We start from the raw sequence: 19,985 nt of genomic DNA on the forward strand, positions 1-19,985 counted from the left end.
ACCTAACTGTCAGTGGAGTATCCACTTTATATAAGATACTCAACTGGCAGTGGAGTATCCCATATATGAAATACCCAACTACCAGTGGAGTATCTTATACAAATTGGGATACCCAACTGACAGTGGAGTATTCAATCGGCCAAAATTGACCACTTTTTTCAGAATGGCTATTTTTGTTAAATTTTTTCAAAAATCAGCTATTTTTGTCATTTTTTCACTTATACACCGGTACAGATAGCATTTTGTAGGTTTTGTTTTTAATATAATGGGTTGCAAACGCTTTGGTTAATAACCTTGAATTCATCACTTACTCAAGAAACAATAACCACCGAACACACACACATCTACTTGTCAATTAAGTGCTTGAAATTACAATGATATATCTTTATCTTAAGCAGCTCAGCCTCGGAATTTCCTTTTCCGCACAAGAGAGAGATCTTCCATTAATGGGACTCCGAATCAACCTTGTCAGTACTAATTGCGCTCTGAATTCTAAAGAGATACTGCAGTTACATTATCTGCTCAATTGAATCTCCGGGCTGTTATATACATTTACTATAGATTTGTAGTCGCAGTGTCTATTATTAGTAAGGATTAGTATGTTTTCTCACATTTACCAACTTTTTATCTCAACCATCAGGCGAAAGTAATAGAATAACTGATGAGTAACTAAGCATAGGATACAGATTGGCTTCTAGGAAATGCGAATACTGCTTGATCGCTACCTCCCTATCCAAAAGGTCATCAGAAAAGAAATCAAATGGTGCAGGCTTGCTGGTATCCACCAAAGGTTTCCAAATAAAACCAGGCCGTTCAGGCAACATAGCAGTGACAGGTAAATGACTTGTGTTGAAGGCAACATACAACTCTCCCTTCAATGTATCCTTCTGCATTTCATAATACATGGAGGTTACTTTAAAATATTAAGTTTACCAAGAAGACTGAGTTGGTTAAAACAAACAAGTAAAATGTAGGAGTAGGTTAAAACTCATTTGGTAACAATAAGAAGACCCTGAGTATATAACCTTCAGAAAAGGCATCCCTGTTCATGGAATGATAACAGATATTATTGTTCCATTCAGCTTTATGATTTACACAAAGAATATTTCAATAAGAATTTCATAGTTAATTACTATCGGGGAATTGTTTACAATAAGTCAAGTTACAATTTTTTGCATGCATATAATTAATATTTATTTTCCCTTCTAGTAGAAATTGCCTAAAAGGTCATACTTATGATTTAGCTCAAACACACATCTAACAAGAGAGGCCGGGGGAAAACTTTGTATAGTTAAATTATGGAAACAGGTAAATTATGGAAACAGATGAAATGAAAATTGAAAAATTTTGGAGGTGTAAGGGAAAGGTGAAGAAGAGAATTTAAATTAATTATTATGCTCGTAAACTAAAGTGTGCGGTGTATCAAAATATAGTGTGTGCTATTTATTAAATTAAAGTGTGCCGTGTATTTGTAAAATAAAAGGTGTGGTTTATATTAAATGGAAAGAGATATTATTATCTTGCGACGATAAGATATCATTACACGTAACCTGATTGACTTGTAAGATTTCATTATATCAAGTTGTTCCCTCCAAGACTACTATAAATAGGATTCCTTTGTATTGGTTTAAGTCATCCAAGTTTAAAACATTTATTCTATTCTAAACAATAAATTTCAGTGTGTTCTTATATTTATTCTATCTTTCTCATAATCTTTTCCGTCTTATATTTCTCGTAACCTTCTTAGTGGTTGCACCTTTCTTAGTAAATTGTAATCTTGGTATCAGAGCCATGAAAGCTTAAACCTCCTCCCCTTATTCCTCCCAACAAACCGACGGTCTTACGATGACTTACTTATGATGGTCTAAAGAGAGTATGCTCTGTGGTTGCCTCGATAGGGGATCCTCTCACACCAGAAATCTAATAACTAAAAACATATTATGAAATGGCTGTTATAATCTTGAGTTGTGGCCCTATAAGCTGCTATGACGGTGCGGCGATGGGTATATGCTCAGATTATCGCAGAGATTTCATATTTGTTTAAACACTCGATGTGTTCGTAAGACACCTTAATTCCAAAGGCGAGTTTACAGGAATAAGGATCATCACTCCTATGGCTAATCCTAATAAGCTCACTCCTTCCTCTTATTTTCTTCTTCTCGTAATTCTTTCGGTTCTTTTAAAACAAAAAATAATGATTTTCTTTATGCGGTAGATTATCATCATGAAGATTGTAAAATCCCTATTACTGAACTTCCTTTATTGAATCTATATAGAACCTTTACAAAAAAACAAAATGCCGTCTCTCGTGTTATAAACAGGTTCTATAATCTCATAAGGCAATGGAGGCTAGAGAGCTCGTATTGGCTTCGAAGTTAGAACAAGTCCATATCCGGAAGTTGAACAGGTCATCCCAATTCATCTAGGAGAATCATTTCCAACTCAATGACAAATGAATGGGTACACTCATTTTCATTTTGGAGCAGTTCGAATGACATTAACACTCCATGGAAGAAAAGGATTGCCCCTAGTGGCAAGAATGACACTTCTGGACACTCGTTTTCAGCAATATGCCCATGCATGTATTGCAACTGTTCAAACAACACTCAACGCTGGAACCGTGTTCTAGACGCTATTTACAAACTTCAACATGAGGCTAGACGACCCTCTTATCTACAACAATCTTAAAGTTCAATTGTAGATTATTGGAGCACCTAAAGTGACAAGAACTTATCTAGCCACTCTTCACTATCAAATGGCTGATTGGGTCCAAAATCATTCATTTGACCTCAGTCTTCCCAGAAATACAAACGAGGCTTTATTTATGGAAATAGATGCTCAGTCCAGCTCATCTTGCATTCACGTGCCAAAGCAAATTTCTAAAGATGAACTTGTCAAACTTCTTCCTGACTCATGGCTAACACATTATGAAAAATCCAGAGAGACAATTAGCCCATTCATTCAGTTAAAATCATCATTTTTCAGGAAAAGAGATGGTGTTGTAAAAATCGTTTTCAAAAAAGATGATAATCCACCTTCAGAGGATACATTCATTTTCTCTTCAGAGACAACCATGATTAAAGAAATTCTTTTAAACATTCCTATTCATTCTTTTGACTCTGATGGAAAACCCATCTACACCTTTAGCCAAGATGGTCATGTCTTCTGGGGAATATACAATTGTGAAGCATACCTTAAAGAACAGTGGGAAGATGAAGACGATTATCCACCCATAAAAAGTAGAAAGAAGTCTATACAAAAGAGTTTACCGGAACGCTACGAAAAGGGAGATCCCGAAGTTGGACTGTTAGGAGAAGCATCCGGAAAATTTGATTTTTTACGTCCTTTATTCCAAGAAACCAGAAGAATGCAATATGATGCAACCAACCTCGTATGATGAAGACTTTCCTCCTTTAGAGTTTGATCATAACAGGCTTCTCATGCATGGAAAATCAAAAGTCCAACAATTAAGAATCCACATGGGTCAAGTAAGCAAATCCCCCCAGAGGCAACTTTAAATTGGCCATCTGAAAATGTTGTGGCTCAAAGTAGGGTTTTGAAACAGGTAATGGTGACTCAGCAAACGATAGCCAAAAAACTTGATCATGGCTTGTCATGAATCTCAAGCGCCACAGGGCAAATACAAATCAAGATTGATGCCCTTCATCATGAGCTTATGCAGTTAACCACAACTGTTTCCCTTAACTCATCTCTGTTAAATAAAAAGGAGGCAGAGTTAAAAGCTTTGAAATCCCAACTTTATTTGACTCAAACCCAAAAGTCGTACACTGGCTATGACGACGCACCATCATTTTCATCATATTTACCACCTTTACCAAATTATTCATAACATCTTTCTACCTTTCACCCTATGATCACAATTCATTCAATAGTGCAGCTTTTTTACCCATAAAGCAACATGAAGCACCACAGTCATCAAAGAGAAAATCACAGGAATCTCCTCCAAAGGAACAACCTCGGTCACCTTCCCAGTTGATGGTGGAAAATCTAATTTCATCTTTTCTAACTAAGATGGCTACTCAAACCCAATCACGAGAAAAACAAGCTTTTCTATGGCAAATATGTGAAGAGGATTCAGATAGTGATAGCATGTCACTAGAAATTCTCATGACAGATCCACCAGCAACTGAGCCTACGGTAGAAGATGAAGATACTTATACCCAAGGACACCATGAGCCTGAACAACCAAGTCATTTTCAGAATGACCCAGCAAAGGGGTTTTTATTTAACATCTCACCTTCAAAGTGGAGAGATAGAGTTTATGAAATGCATGTTTGGTGTACATCTAAATTACTCCATCCTGGAGCTACTATGCCATCAGTTGCAGATAAATTTGTGGCAGGCTAAGGAAATGGTGGATTGCTCTTGGAACTTACAGACAACTGATAATCAAACAAAATTCAAATGTGGATGCTTTGATTATGCAGGTACATCATGAGTTTTTAGGAGCATGGGATCATTATACAAATCAGTCCGTGAGGAATAATTGAGCAGAAGATGCTGCTTTTATAAAAGAATGGATCCGGAAACCCATTATGAAAGGATGTCCAAAAGGTTCTATGCTATAAATGGCATCGATGCTGTTAATCTAAAGCAGACATTCCTAAATTCCCTTCCGGAACCTTTAGGAAATGAAACATCGAGGCTCCTACAGATTAAGAACCTTCTTATCTGTTGCCCAGTATAGTAATTGTTTAAGGGGGGTTGGATACAATTACTAAACAAAATGAAGTATTATGAAAGTAAAGTAAGAACAGATGAATCAAATAACAGTTTATATTGATCTTCAATAAACTGTTACAAAACTCTCTCAATAACAATATTCTTAAGAGCTTCTAAGTTATGCGAATACTCGAGTTCCACACATTATGTGATAGCCTATTCTGTGTTTATATACTACATAGCTACAATCAACCATCTATCAATTACAACATATGTTACAATATAATTCTAACACTTTTTATACATATCTAAATCAATTACGATCCTATAAAACAGCACCTTCTAATTTATCTCGCAGTCCCGACTTATCATCCAAGTCATTCTCAACGGATAGCCTGATCAACGGATATATATTGTAGCTTCAACGGATAATCATTTATATATATCAACGGATGACTGAAGATTGTCAACGGATGATAATGAAACTTCCAACGGATAATCATATCACAGCAGTTGATCATATCCTGATTGTTTAGACAAATCCCGATTCTCGACTTAGCCAATTCTCAACACTATCAACAGTACTTCACTTGAAGAATTGTATCAGAATGTTTTGTTAGCTCTGGAAAAGTTACGTAATCAGAAGAAATTTCTCAAACAGATTGAAGAACAAAGTGAAAACCTTGGTTCAGCTTGTGATCGAAATGAACTACAGATTAAATGTGGCAAAAGCAATTCTTGTGGATGTCAAAAGAAAAAGGACAAATTTTCGAAGTACAAGAAGGGAGGAAAAAACTATTTTTCCAAAAAGAAGAAATGAAAATTTCTAAGGAAGAAAAAAAGAAACACAAGTCCTCCAGGTGATGTATGCAGAAAAAAAAAAGACACTTTGCGCACGAATGCCCAAACAAAGAGAAGAGCGCTAAACTTATCGAAAAAAATTCTCAAGTGGAAGACATTGAAGATGACCAGGACCAGACACCATTACGGCTCTAGGAGCAGATCTTTCTGATTCAACGGAAGAATTTGATGATGATGTGGTCTTATTTGATGATATATATATATACTCTCACACCTGAAGAGAGTTTCTTATGCCAACCATCTACATCAGCCAAGATACACATCTTCCCGATAAAATGGGATAAGCCAATTCCAGTTATAGCATTTTTCGATACAGGAGCTACCTCCTCTATCATGAAGCCAGACATTTTGCCAAAAGAATATTGGAATAAGTGCTATAGATCTTTTTGTGCAGCTAATGGATATAACTTTGCGATTACCCTGATAAGCAAACCTATTAACATCCAATTTTTTCTGGGATTTATCATAAAACATCAAACTTATGGTTCAGAATTACCTGGAAAAGGTCTACTAATCGGGTTTGACATCTTGCACAATCTGAAGAGGGTATCATAGAGCAAAGAAGGCTTAGAACACAAGAATCATTTGTTGCCTTGGATAAAGACTCTACACTTATATACTGCAGAGATCTTAATTACACTTAATGAAGATATAGTCAAAACTTCATGTGCAGAAACTCATACAGAATTCCTTCAAAAATGTTCTCACCCACTTTGGAAAAATCTGGAATTCTTTGGAAAAATTCCGGAAAAATATTTGGAAAAAAATTCTTTGGAATTTTTTGGAAAAATGTTCTCACCCACTTTGGATTAATGTCTTCATTCTTTTTTGAATGGCAGATGAACAAAGAATTCCGGATTTTTCCAAAGTGGGTGAAAACATTTTTTAAGGCATTCTGTATGAGTTTCTGTACATGAAGTTTTGGTTATATCTTCCTTGAGTGTAATTAAGATCTCTACAGGATATAGGTGTAAGTCTTTTTCCAGGGCAACAAATGATTCTTATGTTTTAAGCCTTCTTTGCTCCATGATACCCTCTTCAGATTGTGCAAGATGTCAAACCCGATTAATAGATTTTTTCTAGGTAATTCTGAACCATAAACGTGATGTTTTATCACATATCCCGGAAAAAGTTGGATGTTAATAGATTTGCTTATAAGGATAATCGCAAAGTTATCTCCATTAGCTGCATGAAAAGATCTGTAGCACTTATTCCAATATTATTTTGCAAATGTCTCGCTTCATGATGGAGGAGATAGCTCCTGTATCGAAAAATGCTATAAATGGATTCGGCTTATCCCATTTTCATGAGAAAATGTGTATGTTGGCCGATGGAGATGGTTGACATAAGAAACTCTCTTTAGGTGTTAGAGAATATATATCATCAAATAAGACTATATCATCATCAGATTCTTCCATTGAGTCAGAAAGATCTGCTCCTAGAGCCACACAGATGGTGTCTAGTCATGGTTCTTCATCTAGAGAAAATAGAGGTTCCAAATCATCGTCTTCAATGTCTTCCACTTGAGAAAAAATTTCGATAAATTTGGCACTCTTCTCTTTGTTTGGGCATTCCTTCACAAAGTGTTCTTTCTTTCTGCATACGTAACACCTGGAGAACTTGGTGTTTCCTTTTTTCTTCCTTAGAAATTTCCATTTCTTCTTTTTGGAAAAATAGTTTTTTCCCTCCCTTCTTCTTGTACGTCAAAAATTTGTCATTTTTCTTTTGACATCCACAAGAACTGCTTTTGCCACATTTGATCTACAGTTCATTTCGATCACAAGCTGAACCAAGGTTTTTACTTTGTTCTTCAATCTGTTTGAGAAACTTCTTCTGATTACATAACTTTTCCAGAGCTAACAAAACATTCTGACACAATTCTCCAAGTACTGTTGATAGGAAGGTTCTTAATCTGTAGAAGCCTGGATGTTTCATTCCCTAAAGGTTCCGGAAGGGAATTTAGGAAGTCTATTTTAGATTAACATCATCGATGCCATTTATAGCATATAACCTTTTGGACATCCTTCCATAGTGGGTTTCCTGATACTTTTTTTTATAAAAGCAGCATCTCATGCTCAAGTATTCCTCACGGCCTGATTTGTATAATGATCCCATGCTCCTAAAACTCATGATGTACGTGCATAATCAAAGCATTCACATTTATACTTTGTTTGATTATCAGTTGTATGTAAGTTCTAGGAGTAATCCACCATTTTCTTAGCCTGCCATGAAATTTAGCCACAAATTTATCTGCAACTGATGGCATAGTAGCTTCAGGCTGGAATAATTCAGATGTACACCAAGCATGTATTTCATAAATTCTATCTCTCCACTTTGAAGGTGAGATGTTGTCAAATGAAAATCCTTTTGCAGGGTCATTCTGAAAAGGACTTGGTTGTTCAGACTTATGGTGTCCTTGGTTATAAGTATCTTCATCTTCTACCGCAGGCTCATCTATTGGTGGATCTGCCATGAGAATTTGTAGTGACATGCTATCACTATCTGAATCCTCATTACAGATTTGCCATAAAAAGCGTGTTTTTCTCGTGATTGGGTTTGAGTAGTAATCTTAGTTAGAAAAGATAAAATTGGATTTTCCATCATTAACTAGGAAGACGATCGAGGTTGTTTCTTTGGAGGAGATTCCTGTGATTTTCTCTTTGGTGACTGTGGTGCTTCATGTTGCTTTATAGGTAAAAAAGTTGCACTGTTGAATGGATTGTGATTATAGGGTGAAAAGGTAGAAAGGGGTTGTAAATAATTTGGCAAAGGTGGTAAATATGATAAAAATGATGGTGCATCATCATGCCAGTGTACGACTTTTGGGTTTGAATCAAATGAAGTTAGGCTTTCAAATTTAACTGAGATGAGTTAAGGAAAACAGCTGCATAAGCTCATGATGAAGGGTATCAATCTTGATTTGTATTTTCCCAGTGGCGCTTGAGATTGATGACAGGCCATGATCAAGTTTCTTGGCTATCGTTTGCTGAGTCACCATTATCTGTTTCAAAACCCTACTTTGAGCCACAGTATTCTCAGAGGCCAATTTAAAGTTGTCTCTGCGGGGGGATTTGCTTACTTGACCCATCTGGATTCTTAGTTGTTGGACTTTTGATTTTCCATGCATGAGAAGCCTTGTCATGATCAAACTCTAAAGGAGGAAAGTCTTCATTATACGAGGTTGGTTGCATCATATTGCATTCTTCTGGTTTCTTGGAATAAAGAACGTAAAAATCAAATTTTCCGGATGCTTCCCCCAACTTCTGGATCTCCCTTTATCTCCCTTTTCGTAGCGTTCCTGTAAACTCTTTTTGTATAAACTTCTTTTTACTTCTGGGTGGATAATCGTCTTCATCTTTCCACTGTTCTTTCAGACATGCTTCACAATTGCATATTCCCCAAAAGACATTACCATCTTGGCTAAAGGCGTAGATGGGTTTTCCATTAGAGTCAAAAGAATGAATAGGAACGTTTAAAGGAATTTTTTCAATCATGTTTATCTCCGAAGAGAAAATGGATGTATCCTAAGAAGATGAAGAATCATCTTTTTTAAAAACGATTTCTGCGGCACCATCTCTTTTCCTGAAGAATGATGATTTTACTGAATGAATGGGCTGATTGTCTCTCTAGATTTTTTTTATAATGTGTTACCCATGAGTTAGGAAGAAGTTTGACAAGTTCATCTTTAGAAATTTGCTTTGGCACGTGAATGCAAGATGAGCTGGAATGAGCATCTATTTCCAGAAATAAAGCCTCGTATGTGTCTATGGGAAGATTGAGGTCGAATAAATGATTTTGGACCTGATAGGCCATCTAAAAGTGAAGAGTGAAGTTCCTGTCACTTGAGGTGCTCCAACAATCTGCAACTGAACTTTGAGATTGTTGTAGATAAGAAGGTCGTCAAGCCTCATGTTGAAGTTTGGAAATAGCTTCACAAACACGGTACCAACGTTGACTGTTGTTTGAACAGTTGCAATACATCATGGGAAAATTGCTGAAAACGAGTGTCCAAAAGTGTCATTCTTGCCACTACGGGCAAGCATTTTCTTCCATGGAGTGTTAATGCCATTTGCACTGCTCCAAAATGAAAATGAGTGTACCCATTCATTTGCTATTCAGTTGGCAATGATTTTCCTAGCTGGATTGGGATGATAGAACCTATTCAGCTTCACCAGACGGGATAGGGACTTGTTCTAACTTCGAAGCCAATACGAGCTCTCTAGTCTCCATAGCCTTATGAGATGATAGAACCTACTTTACAACACGAGAGACAATATTTTGTTTTTTTGTAAAGGTCTTATATGGATTCAATAAAAGAAGTTCAGGGATTTTACTATCTTTATGATGATAATCTACCGCATAAAGAAAATCATTATTTTTTGTTTTAAAAGAACCGAAAGAATTACGAGAAGAAGAAAAGGAGAGGAAGGAGTGAGCTTATTAGGATTAGCCATAAGAGTGATGATCCTTATTCCCGTAAACTCGCCTTTGGAATTAAGGTGTCTTACGAACACCCCTAATGTTTAAACAACCATGCAATCTCTGCAATAATCTGAGCACACACCACATACATAATTACATTGTCCCACCCCACCCCTCCCCTCCCAATATCCCCCACTATAATTTATGAACCAACTAAATCCAACCTGAAATCCCAGACATCCAAAATTTGATTGGGAAAGTAGGACAAAGAGGAGACTAAATACAAAAAAAAATATTCAGTTAGATACATACTAATGAAAAGGCTACAAATCGGCTAGTATCAGACCAATCGGGTATCCCAGGGGCATGACCATGCCACTGTAATCTCTCTGCTGTTGGAAAGTCACTTAAACCAAGTGATTCACATCCCCTGCAAAAGAAAAGAAAAGAAAATGATCTCTCATATACTTGCCGCAAAGAAAGCGATAGCAATAGTTTTCAATTAGGATATAGAAACTCACTGACGAAACTTTGTCAGAAGGCAGCAAAATCTAAAGAAGTCAGATGAGGATTCATCCTTCTTATCCCAACGGAAGTAATTTATCTGCACCCAATGATGCAGTTAATAATCAAATATGACCTGCTGTGCGCGTATTCACAAAACTAGAGTATGTTCATAAGTATTATATCACATAGTTATCATGGCTATATGTATTGTTGTTCCCTCCTTTCGTATGACCGTATTCATCTCCCATATGTATCATGGGGACTCCCTGCCAGATAAGGATACAAGTTAAACAAGAAAATATAACAGCAAAGGGTGAAAAGCAAAAAAAAGATGAATATATCATACTCGCGTATACATCTGATTTAAAGTTTCTAAGTTTATGTATCACGCAAAGAGAAATCTGAGAGTGCTTGACTATCTTTTTATTTTAAGTGGACTACAGAATGCTGAATCCTCACGATACATTTGGTACATATTCGTGATCCTTGGGACCAGACTGTGTTTAAACCTTCACGGCATCGAAAATCATATCCCCTAAAAAACTGCACAATATATAGTACTACAATTGTTAAAATTGCTTTTGTTTTATTCCTGAATACAATCATGACTAGAATGCAACGCCCCTTCAATTTGTGCTAGTTAGAGCACATTGATCACAGTTACTGTGACAAATATGAGGGTTTGAACTGATTTATATTTAGATTATACATTTATTAGAACTTACAAGTACCAAAACAAAGTTGAAGTGAGGTGGCAAGGATACACAAGTGATTCTGATCCAGCTTTAATTAAGCATGAAACCAGACCTATCACAACCTAAACTTATTTGTACAACTATACTCTTTTATTGTCCCCAATTTTTCTCGCCTTTTCATTTCATGCCTAAAGCATTGTACAACTACTCCTTTGTCACTCTGAACAGGAGTGTTGGCATACTATTACCAGGACATGCCATGGCATAGCCCCAGTTTTGAGAATTATTCTTAAAATTTTATTTTATGGGCCCAACTTATGTAATTTTATTGCAGCCTGGCTTTTTAGTGTTAAACCTAGCCAGAAGAAAAGCACAATATAATAGAGACTGAGAACATTTCTAGAGGATATATATTTACGTTAATTTATTATATTAATTCATTTTTGTTCTATATTTATTTATTTAAATTTATGATTCAACTTTCTATTATTACATTCAGTTATATTTATTTATAAAATTCATTTGACTTTTAAAATTATTTTGATATTAAAACTAAAATATAGGTCTTTATTAAATTTTTAATTATTGATTTTAACAGAATTCTGGCTCACTCGGAGCCAAAATCCCTTCCACCTCTAACTCTGAACACTGAGCATACAAAACTATTATGATGCAGTAGAACACAACTGAAATGACAAAACAAAAAAATCTTACTTGGGAAACTATGAGACAAAGAAACAAGTTTCTCATTTGCCGTTTTCTCAATCTCTTCACAGAGATGCTTGCAAATTCTCCTTCCTAGTTAGCCATTGACAAAAGAAAATAATTTAGGTGTGTAGCCAAATATCAAAATATTTTTTTTTGAGAGTGCAAATATCAAAATATTATTATGTGTATATATCTAATAATTTAGGAATCATGAATATAAATAAATTCTAACATGATTGGTTATATATGCTAACATGGAACTATGAGACAAACAAAAAGGTTTCTAATGTGCTGTTTTTACAATTTCCTTTTTTATTTTTTTGCTAAATCGTTTTCTCAATTTCTTCGCAGGGAGGCTCGCAAATTATCCATTCCAGACACACGAAATCATTTATGTATGTAGCCAAGTATCAGAGATTCTAGAATGTGTATGCGCTTATAGAGCGACATGTGCCACAGTCTGTGACGAAGCCAGTTTTTTATTAGTATCATCTTTAATATTTTGGAAAGAAAACAATTGTTTTAAGAAATTAGTGATCGACCTGTGGTGAAAAGTGAAAACTGGGTGGTGTAAGTATTTGAATTGGGTGTCAAAATAAACCAAATTATATCTTAACTTCTATAAAAGTATAATAAAGATCACTGAGCACTGAACATTGAGCAGACGAGCTACAAGTCATACTATGATGCGGTACAACACAACGAATAAAAAACAAATTTGTCCTCAGCCACAATAATGGCTTGTTGGAATATTTGAAAGTATGTTCATAATTATGACTTCTGTCCCATTCAATGGGACAGTCTAAACAACGGTGTGCAAATAATTCTCGTATTTGTATATAAAAGTAAGTTTTGAGGTGCCGTTGAAAATCTTGTATGAATTAATACATGTATATCAATTTAGTATTATTAAATATGCTTAATGTATCTATCAACTTTTAGGTCTACTTAACAACAGACTTCATTTTCCAGCTACTCTATACTCAACTTTTTAATCCTTGGTTGGAAAGGAGCGTTAAGTGAAAGTTAATTAGTTACTTGAGCAAAACTAGCTTGTAATGATGAAGTGGACCAGATCTTTTACGGCAGATACGAATCATAGTGCTTGAGACATGGATGATGGATCTATCAATCAAATTAAAAACTATCTTAGACTGGAAAATTACATATACGTCTAACCTTCAGAGCTAAGTAAAAGATGACAACAGGTTGATAATATAACACAATAGTAATTCAATTCTGTTCAGAATGTGTGTCGTGAAGAAAACATAGGAAAACTAGGAAAGACTGCATATGGTATTAGTACATCTTGGGGCCTTCAGGTGTTACTTTCCCTCTCCTTATTAGGATAAATCGGGCTTTTATGTGCTTGGGCTGGACTTGGGTATCTGAAACTAAAGGCCATTGGAGACTGGATCTCCAGGGACACCTCCGGTGTAAGAGTGGGTATGCCACCGAATATTGTTCTAGAGAAAGAAATTAGACAGTAGGCATAGCCTTATTATCAATATAGTGAGAGTACGAGTAAATCAAACACTTGTTTTTTAAGGGGGTATTTATAGGGGTTGAGGCATGTGAGTCCACGTCTTGGATGCCCACGCAGGGGAAGTAATTTGACTTGCAGCTGTTTGTGTCAAGTGGGGAGTCTGACCTTTGTTAGTACTAAGTGGTGTCTGAGCTGAGACAAGGGTAGCTGGCATGTCTGACCAAGAGCCGGTCAAAAGTTATGGAGTAGGAGGCCTATTCCCGAGAACTTCTGAGTAGGAGGCCAAGTTGGGTTTTTTGGTTTCGGATGGGCCAAATGGGCCTAGCCTATTTGACACAAAACTACAAGATTGAACAAATTAATAGGGAGCAGAACACTACATCTTTCAAAAATACAAATATTTACCTGCCCACAGTTCCAACTATTATTATGATTTTCCCCATCATTGTTGTCTTCCCCATTTGCCAAATTATGTTTGTCATTGTATGTGACAAGATCAGCCAAAGTAAAACCATCATGAGCACAAATAAAATTTATACTGTGCCAGGGTTTCCTTCCAGATACCTGGATACAGAGAATAAGAAGTGGCAATAAGACTAATAATGTAAATACACTTTACAAACGTTTACACAAGAAATCTGAGAAATTCCAGTATCAAAGAAATAAAGCATTGTTACAATTAATAAGGCCAATCATCAATTTGTATTCAATATAGTATTATGGGAGCATTATCATTTATCACCAATATTGAAAAAATAGTAAAACATAATCCAGGAGAAGAAGTACCTGATACAAATTAGGGCTTCCACAAAGGCACTCAGCAAATGCTCCAGAAAATCCATCAGTTCCCTTGATGAACTGGCGTATGGTGTCGCGATACTACATTTTGACGTGTATGTGTGTGCGCAGGATTACTTAATAGAGGAAAAAAAAGAAATACATTGCAAAACTACCACATATATAATAACTGAAATGATTCCTACTTGATATAATCTTCCCCAACTTATATAAATAAAGGAACATATATTCCGATTCAAAAAAACTTTTATTTAATATTTGGCCGCGGGAGTTCCTGGTTAAAAAATTAATAATATCACATGTCTTCAGCAAGATGACAATTTCAGAGAGGTGTGAAGTCAATGTCGAAAGGAGTGAAACAAGGAAAACTTCAAACTAGGGAAATTTAATAAGCTTCCTGGCTGAATAGGCCAAGTTCCTTTTAAGCCTTGTGCAGACAGGAAAACTGACACAATCTAGCTCAGCACCAATACAACGTAAAAGGCTTTGGGGCTATTCAAAAAGTGCACTTGTTTTAGGAGCAGAGAGTAGGAAATAGGAAGAGTGAAAAGACATTTAGAATTCGACCTTGTACTCCACCACTGCTATAACCTTCAGTTCTCTCTTTTCATGAAAACAGACTCCAGAAGATGACAAACCAAATTAGGGCCTCTGAACTTACCTTTCCATTCCATTCTGACCAGATTCCCCAATGAGGAAATATTCCAACTTGATAAAGGCCACCACAATCCCATGCTTCGGCAATAAGCTATTTAACAGGCACAGAGACAAGTTAATAAGATACCTATACCCTCCTCTTGCTAGCAAAAGAAAAATGCAAGGGAAAGATATCTTCATAAAAAAGAAAGACTATGATGATGATAGTAGTGTTCAGAAGAAATGACTACAGGTTCAAGCTCAAAGATAGTACAGCTACATCATTGGTATAAAAAATTGAACCTTATCATGCCTCCTGATATGGTTCATGGGCCTATGGAATATACCTTGACTCCACGAAGTATTGGGTCATTGCTTATCAAATCAATCAGTGGTGGGTTGCTGAGAGGAGAGCCAGTTGTCAGTTTGTCATCTTCCGATTGATCTCCATATATATTTATAGCATCACAGATGCTTCGGATCCCAAATGAAAAAAAAAACGAAGTTAATATGAGTCTTTGATGTCTATTTACTAAAATAATCTGACAGAAATATAAAGCCAAATAACCTGCTACCCCTTGTCATGATGGACGCAAGGTCAAAGCGAAATCCATCCACATGAACTTCCATTACCCAATACCTGATGAAACTTGAAAGGTCAAATTGCAGATCAATTTATGCATAGTATCATTTCAGTAAAACCAACTTATTGGGACTTTCCTTATTACAAACACTAGGGTGATGGAGGGAGGGAGGGAGGGAGAGAGAGAGAGAGAGGGAGAGAGAGAGGGAGAGAGAGAGGGAGAGAGAGAGGGAGAGAGAGAGAGAGAGAGAGGGAGGGAGGGAGAGAGAGAGAGGGGGAGGGAGTAGATGGTACCTCAAACAATCCAATATAAATTGTCGCACAATAGGATGGTTGCAATTAATGGTGTTTCCACAACCTGAATAGTTATAGAACTCTCCCTGTCAATTAATCAAGTAGAATTGGTTAAAACATTATTAATTTTTGGATGAAAAAGTGCAATATTACTGTGATTCCTAGCTTTATATTCCAAAAGGTACAGTTATGTTTTCTGGTTAAATATAAAAACACTAAAAAGGCATGAAAACCAAACAAAGCAGAAGTTCTGAAATGAATTTCAGCAATGAAAAACAAGTACTTCATTCTATATAGCGTTGCATATGGAAAACATTATATCACGAGCAGCTATACCTTAGGTGCAAGCATATAATATACACTGTTGTCGACACCTCTAAATGACAATATGGGACCGTTCTCATTTCCTTCAGCAGTGTGATTGAAAACAACATCCATCAGCACCTGTACAAATAGATTCTAAAGACTTGGAATACCCTGTACTAGAAGAAATCCTAAGCATCCTGAAACAAGCAGTAACCTCAATCCCCCTTTTATGTGCTTCTCTGACAAGATGCTTGAATTCATTTATTGCACCAAGGCCAAAATTGTGAACACCGGCTGCTGAGTACCTTGCCATTGGTGAGAAGTAATTAACAGTCGAATAACCCCAAAAGTTCATCCTGGATAAGCAATATAAAAGATTTTTAGAAATATATGTACGAAAGACAATGATAACATAACATGAAACTACAAACTATCTTGCACTATGCTAATTAGGTTAAAAATAAAGTAGATACAAACATTCATCAGATATGCATTATGAATTATATGTGGAGTTGAAAAGGAGAAGTGGATGCAAAATAGAGCATTGAAACTCTTTGAGGAACATTTTGAATTTGTAAAATATCAATGATTCGTGATGACATATTATAGACTTCAAAAGTGAAGGTTTACAATAGTTCTATATAATTCTTGTGGTTCCAAGTTTTAATAGTCTTCTGATGTTGCTACATTTTTGCTTCCCACTTGCCATTTTCCAAACAATAAAGGTTACACAAAACTGCATCTTGACGTAAACTTAGATACAGCTCCAAGCAAAAACGTTCAAAAGTCAATAATTGTTTAAAAACGATAAATATCCTAAAAATAATAATTACAATAATTATTTTTACTATGATTTGTTCATTCCCTTCCCCCATTGATGTAGGATAAGAGTTAAGAAAGAAAACAATGAAGGCTGATTAATCGCAGAGGGTACGCGGCCTAGCCGCCCAATATAAAAGCTACGATTCTTCAACCGCAAAAAAGCCACTCCCCTAGAGTTTCCCAACCGCATCAACGAGAAAATGAAGGGATTGCAATAAAAGAAAAAACTCAATTCGATAATCTAATAATCAATAAAGTTCAAATAACACTTTCATTGGCTAAACCAATGAAATCAATGTGCTCAACAGCAAAGTAAAACTTCAACTACGTGTTCTATTTCATTGGCTAAACCATTTTTACATCTTATACACTTGCACCTTTTTGTTCATTGTTCATAATTTCAACTTTAGGAACTTCAAGAACAATATGTTTCCTTACGATACTTCAAACGTACTCAACTAGTGACTTGGTTTCTTCAACAACACAGTAGGTTATGTTTCAACAAACTACACTGAATGTGCTGGAATACTTCTAAACCGTCTTCATTTCAACCTCAATATGCTCCGGAATAGTGATGTTGGTGATGACCTCCATAATATTAGTTTTTCACTTGTCCAACATCAGAACAAGAAGAGGTTTACCAAACTTCCGCCTGAAGTTCAAGTTCTATGTTTGGCTATTTGACAAGCAAATTGTTCCACCTGGATTTTCAAAAGTGGAAGGTAGTGGTGCACATGGATCAGGTTATTCAGCATAGGGGCTCTACAGTGACCCAACCTTATTAGTTCAGCCTAGGAAAGTTTAACCTTTGTATATAATGAAAAATTAATGTATAACCCTACTAATTGTATGTAGGGTAGAGTCCAATCACATTGAAAAATATACATGGTCAGATATGAAAAATACATTAATAAGGAAGTCGGTATATATGTACTTGTAATCGCCCAAAACAGAATTGTAGCTATAGTACTCAAGCTCATTGAACTCCTGAGATGGCATTAACTCTATACAATTGACACCAAGTTCCTGAATGATAAACAATACGATAAAGAAAATTCATGGTTAGCATAATGCTAGCTAAATTGTTTTAAGCAGGTTACAAAATTGATTGTACATTGGTAAATTACAACAAAAGCTGCCTTTAGATCAGAACAGGTACCTCCTTGGCATTCATTATAAACTTATGATGGTGCATGACATCATATGGTCACAAACACGATGTGTATATAACATAGTTCTATATAAGTACTTACATATGAGTAGATTCTTCACAAATTCAAAATGTATCGATTGTTGTTGCACTCTACGATGATGCTACATTCTACAAACTAAAAAGTTCTTTAAGCAATTCATGCAGGAATATCGTCATAATCTCCTGCTGTAAAGTGGTATTATTTCCATGTAATTTTTAGTTGTAATGTCTTAAGCCTTATCTATATGCAAGATAACGACCCTCATGACTATCTAGCAAACTACAGGCTTCGAAGTAAAATTTACAAGTTTTGGAAAGACGCTGTGAAGTTATGCACCAAGCACAGCCACAATTACTCTGTTTCAATCAAGAAAATATAAGCACAGTGATAACGTATACAATCATGAAATAGAAGTTAACGGGGTATGACTGGAATCTTTAAGTACAGTTTCTAATCTTATGTGATATCAGCAGGCCTACTCAAGCATCAGGTATCAGTGCAATGGCAGAGTAAACTTAAAAATAAGAAATCAAAGTAAATAGGCGGAAGACTTTTTTTGTGAGGTTTCAAACTTACCAACATTTGGGACTAACTTGTACTAAACTTGATACAGATAAGCCTTGCTCAAAAGAATGACATGCAAGTAAAGAATCAGTTATACATAGATTTTACAGACCTTTAGATGATCAAGCTTCTCAACTACCCCAAGGTATGAACCAGGATATTTTGTGTTACTTGATTCGTGCTTGGTAAATCCACGAACATGCATTTCGTAAATTACAAGATCTTTTTGTTGAAGTTTCAATGGTAAATCTCCTTCCCAGTCAAACTGTAACAATGATTATAAAGAATTATGCCAGCAGTTACAGATAATAAGCAACAATTGATCAGTATATATAAGAGAGAGATAGTGATGTGTATAAGAAGGCTCATGCCTCATCATCAGCAGAAGGTATCTGACAAGCCATTTGGGTCCAGCAGTCATCTCCAGGTCCCAAAACACCAAACTCACCTCTGCTTGCAACAGCCTGAAGGCAGCAACGAGTATAAGCAGTAGGAGAGATAAATAGATAGGGATGTGGGGAGGGAGGGAGGGGGAGAGAGAGGGGGGAGGTAGGGAGGGAGGGAGAGAGAGAGAGACGAACTTTACAGTAGGGATCAAGCAAAAGCTTGGAGGAATCAAAGTAGTGTCCTTGCTGAGGTGAAAAGATACCATCAAATTTGTAGGCATATAACATTCCGTTAAAATCAAAATCAGCATTTCCACGGAGAAAGATATGCCAAACATTTCCAGTCTTATTGGTAAGCGGGTCCAGCGAGATCTGCTGACTCACATTCTTCTGAAGAAAGAAAAAATAAACGAATACTTAATATTCATAATCTTAAATAATAACTAATTAAGTGCGCGGAGAGAGAGAGAGAGAGCGAGAGAGAGAGAGAGGTAGAGAGAGAGAGAGACCTGGTACAAATCATTGGGAGAGTTGAATAAGCAAAGAAAGGCGGAAGAAGAATTGGTCGAAGAAATGGAGAAATTGATACCACCATCACGAGGAGTGGCACCAAAAGGAGTGGGATAGCCCTGGGATACTTGTATTTGGGGAGAAACCTTCGTCGTCTTCGTTTTCTCCTCCACCGCTACGCCTGAGCTGAGGGGATCGTCAGTACTGGCGGCGTAACCAACAATTAACATCTTCTTGGTGTTCACATTGTTCTGGTCCATCGTTGGTGGCGGTTTGAGATTCACATGGGAATGGAAACTAGTAGGATTGATGTTGAGCAATTTAGTAGTGTTAGTAGGATTAAAGAGAAAGGAGGGGGACTGTAGTACAAGTAGCATCTTTCACTACCCAGGTGCCGGAATCTTCACTCCCCGGTTTGCTCTGGTGGCACACCACTCTTATTTCTCCCTTTCTTCTCTATCCCCCATGTGCGTGTTCTAAATATAGCTATTTTTTCATTTCACAGAAAAATAGCTATTTTTTATTTTAAAT

The 19,985-nt window shown here is 36.2% G+C and overlaps 1 protein-coding gene across 1 annotated transcript; it reads right to left on the reverse strand.

Moving 5' to 3' along the window:
• Positions 1-345: 345 nt before the first annotated feature.
• LOC141708395 (isoamylase 1, chloroplastic) lies at positions 346-19,941 on the reverse strand. The gene is made up of 18 exons (XM_074512008.1): positions 19,454-19,941; positions 19,140-19,334; positions 18,930-19,022; positions 18,671-18,823; positions 17,736-17,827; positions 16,194-16,335; positions 16,010-16,117; positions 15,674-15,759; positions 15,365-15,436; positions 15,144-15,270; positions 14,822-14,908; positions 14,149-14,241; positions 13,768-13,926; positions 11,883-11,966; positions 10,659-10,739; positions 10,488-10,570; positions 10,279-10,396; positions 346-887 (listed from the first exon to the last, which is right to left on the reverse strand). Exons 1-18 carry the CDS (start codon positions 19,829-19,831, stop codon positions 630-632), a joined length of 2,409 nt encoding a protein of 802 aa, XP_074368109.1. The 5' UTR covers positions 19,832-19,941; the 3' UTR covers positions 346-629.
• Between the last annotated feature and the right edge of the window lie 44 nt (positions 19,942-19,985).

Source organism: Apium graveolens, chromosome 2, assembly GCF_009905375.1.
Source record: "Apium graveolens cultivar Ventura chromosome 2, ASM990537v1, whole genome shotgun sequence".
Lineage (NCBI taxonomy): Eukaryota > Viridiplantae > Streptophyta > Magnoliopsida > Apiales > Apiaceae > Apium > Apium graveolens.

Excerpts from the sequence above, each read along its gene's own strand:
- LOC141708395 (XM_074512008.1), bottom strand. The coding sequence starts at position 19,831 with ATGCTACTTGTACTACAGTCCCCCTCCTTTCTCTTTAATCCTACTAAC. Across the intron at positions 19,335-19,453 it reads CTCCCAATGATTTGTACCAG|AAGAATGTGAGTCAGCAGAT; the intron begins GTCTCTCTCTCT and ends TTCTTTCTTCAG. Across the intron at positions 10,397-10,487 it reads CTTCTGACAAAGTTTCGTCA|GGGATGTGAATCACTTGGTT; the intron begins GTGAGTTTCTAT and ends TTTCTTTTGCAG.